Source organism: Triticum aestivum, unplaced genomic scaffold (genome assembly GCF_018294505.1).
Source record: "Triticum aestivum cultivar Chinese Spring unplaced genomic scaffold, IWGSC CS RefSeq v2.1 scaffold152717, whole genome shotgun sequence".
Classification (NCBI taxonomy): domain Eukaryota; kingdom Viridiplantae; phylum Streptophyta; class Magnoliopsida; order Poales; family Poaceae; genus Triticum; species Triticum aestivum.
The window spans coordinates 314-1,809 of NW_025257315.1; the positions used below are offsets into that span (position 1 = coordinate 314).

General features: G+C 41.5%; 1 protein-coding gene across 1 annotated transcript; it reads left to right on the forward strand.

Moving 5' to 3' along the window:
• Positions 1-247: 247 nt before the first annotated feature.
• On the forward strand, positions 248-1,268 carry LOC123177631 (probable O-methyltransferase 2; the record flags this gene model as incomplete). Its single annotated transcript, XM_044591266.1, has 2 exons — positions 248-416; positions 741-1,268. Coding segments are annotated over 2 exons (469 nt in total), but the record flags the coding sequence as incomplete, so codon positions are not given.
• Positions 1,269-1,496: the final 228 nt, after the last annotated feature.

Genomic DNA, 1,496 nt, shown 5'->3' on the forward strand with positions numbered 1-1,496 from the left:
GTGAATATTCTCGTGTGTGCTTGTTTGCTTTATCACTAAGTAGTTTTTATTTTGTGCTCTTGTTTTCTATCTTTAGTTATGGGCAAGGAAATGCAAAATACCAAAAAAATAGTTGTACCTACTACACCAAAGGTTGAAGAACCATTCAAAATCAATCACACTCCTGGAGCTTTTTACTTGGATCATCTTTGATCCCTATGTGCTCGTGCTGAAACCCCAACTATCTTAGTTGAGGGAAAATCTTTAGTGGCGATGGAAAGACGGCGAGGGCCATCACCAAGGCCCACCCGCACGTCAAGTGCACCGTGCTGGATCTCCCCAAGGTGATCCAAAAAACTTCGTCGGACTGTGTAGTCAACTATGTCGCCGGTGACCTCTTCCACACCGTCCCAAAGGCTCAGGCCGTGATGCTCAAGGTACGTGTTTTCTGCTTTGTATTGTATGTATAGTGTGATGGTGTGAATCGATGGAAATGGCACCTTAATTTTTATCAACTACTCCGATCCCTCCCTCTGGATAATCCATTTCTCCAACAAGTATTTCAGCACGAAGGGAGTACTAATTTATACTTCACCATTGCAGACAATGACTAAATAAATCTAAAACTTGTACTCCCTCTGATGCATATTAATTGTCACAGCTTTGGTATAACTTATAAGCAAGTATAATATGGATGGGAGTAGTATATATAATTTAAGACTGAACTGACGCTAACAGGGCTATATACTCTTTGTACGTAGCTTGTGCTGCACCATTGGAGTGACGACGACTGCGTGAAGATCCTTACCCAGTGTAAGAATGCCATTCCTTCCCGTGAAGAAGGAGGGAAGGTGATTGTCATTGACATTGTGGTCGAACCATCATTAGGACCTGTCATGTTTGAGGCCCAGACTCTCATGGACTTGCTCATGCTTGTGTTCACGAGAGGCCGTCAACGTAGCGAAAATGACTGGCGTGAGCTCTTCATGAAAGCAGGGTTCACCGACTACAAAATTATCAAGAAACTCGGTGCACGAGGTGTCATCGAGGTCTACAAGTGAAGCCTTTCTCAAAAGTTTATCCAAAAGGCGTACTCTCAAGTACCATTGCAGTGTGCTTTGTTTATGTATGGATGGATCGTGAACTCCAATGAAGAAAAATAAAGGGAGTTTCTTATGTTTGCAAGGATATTATCATGTCACAGCTTAAGTGATAAGCTTATAATTTCTATCATCTTTAAGTTGTATCTTTTCCTTTCTGGAGTATTAAATAATATGTGTGTTTGTGTATGTACACTACAAAAAATATGTCAACTTGTGACCTTCTGTCAGTGACCCTGGAAGAAATGGTCATAAATCTACGGCCATTTCAGATCAACTGGTCATAAGCTGTTCGAGGGGCTCCAAACCCTAAACCATAACATGAAATGGTCATAAAGCAGACAACACCGGTCTGCTGCCTTATTTCTAGCTGATCACGACCAATATAGATGGTTATATTCTTGTAAATTGTGGTGC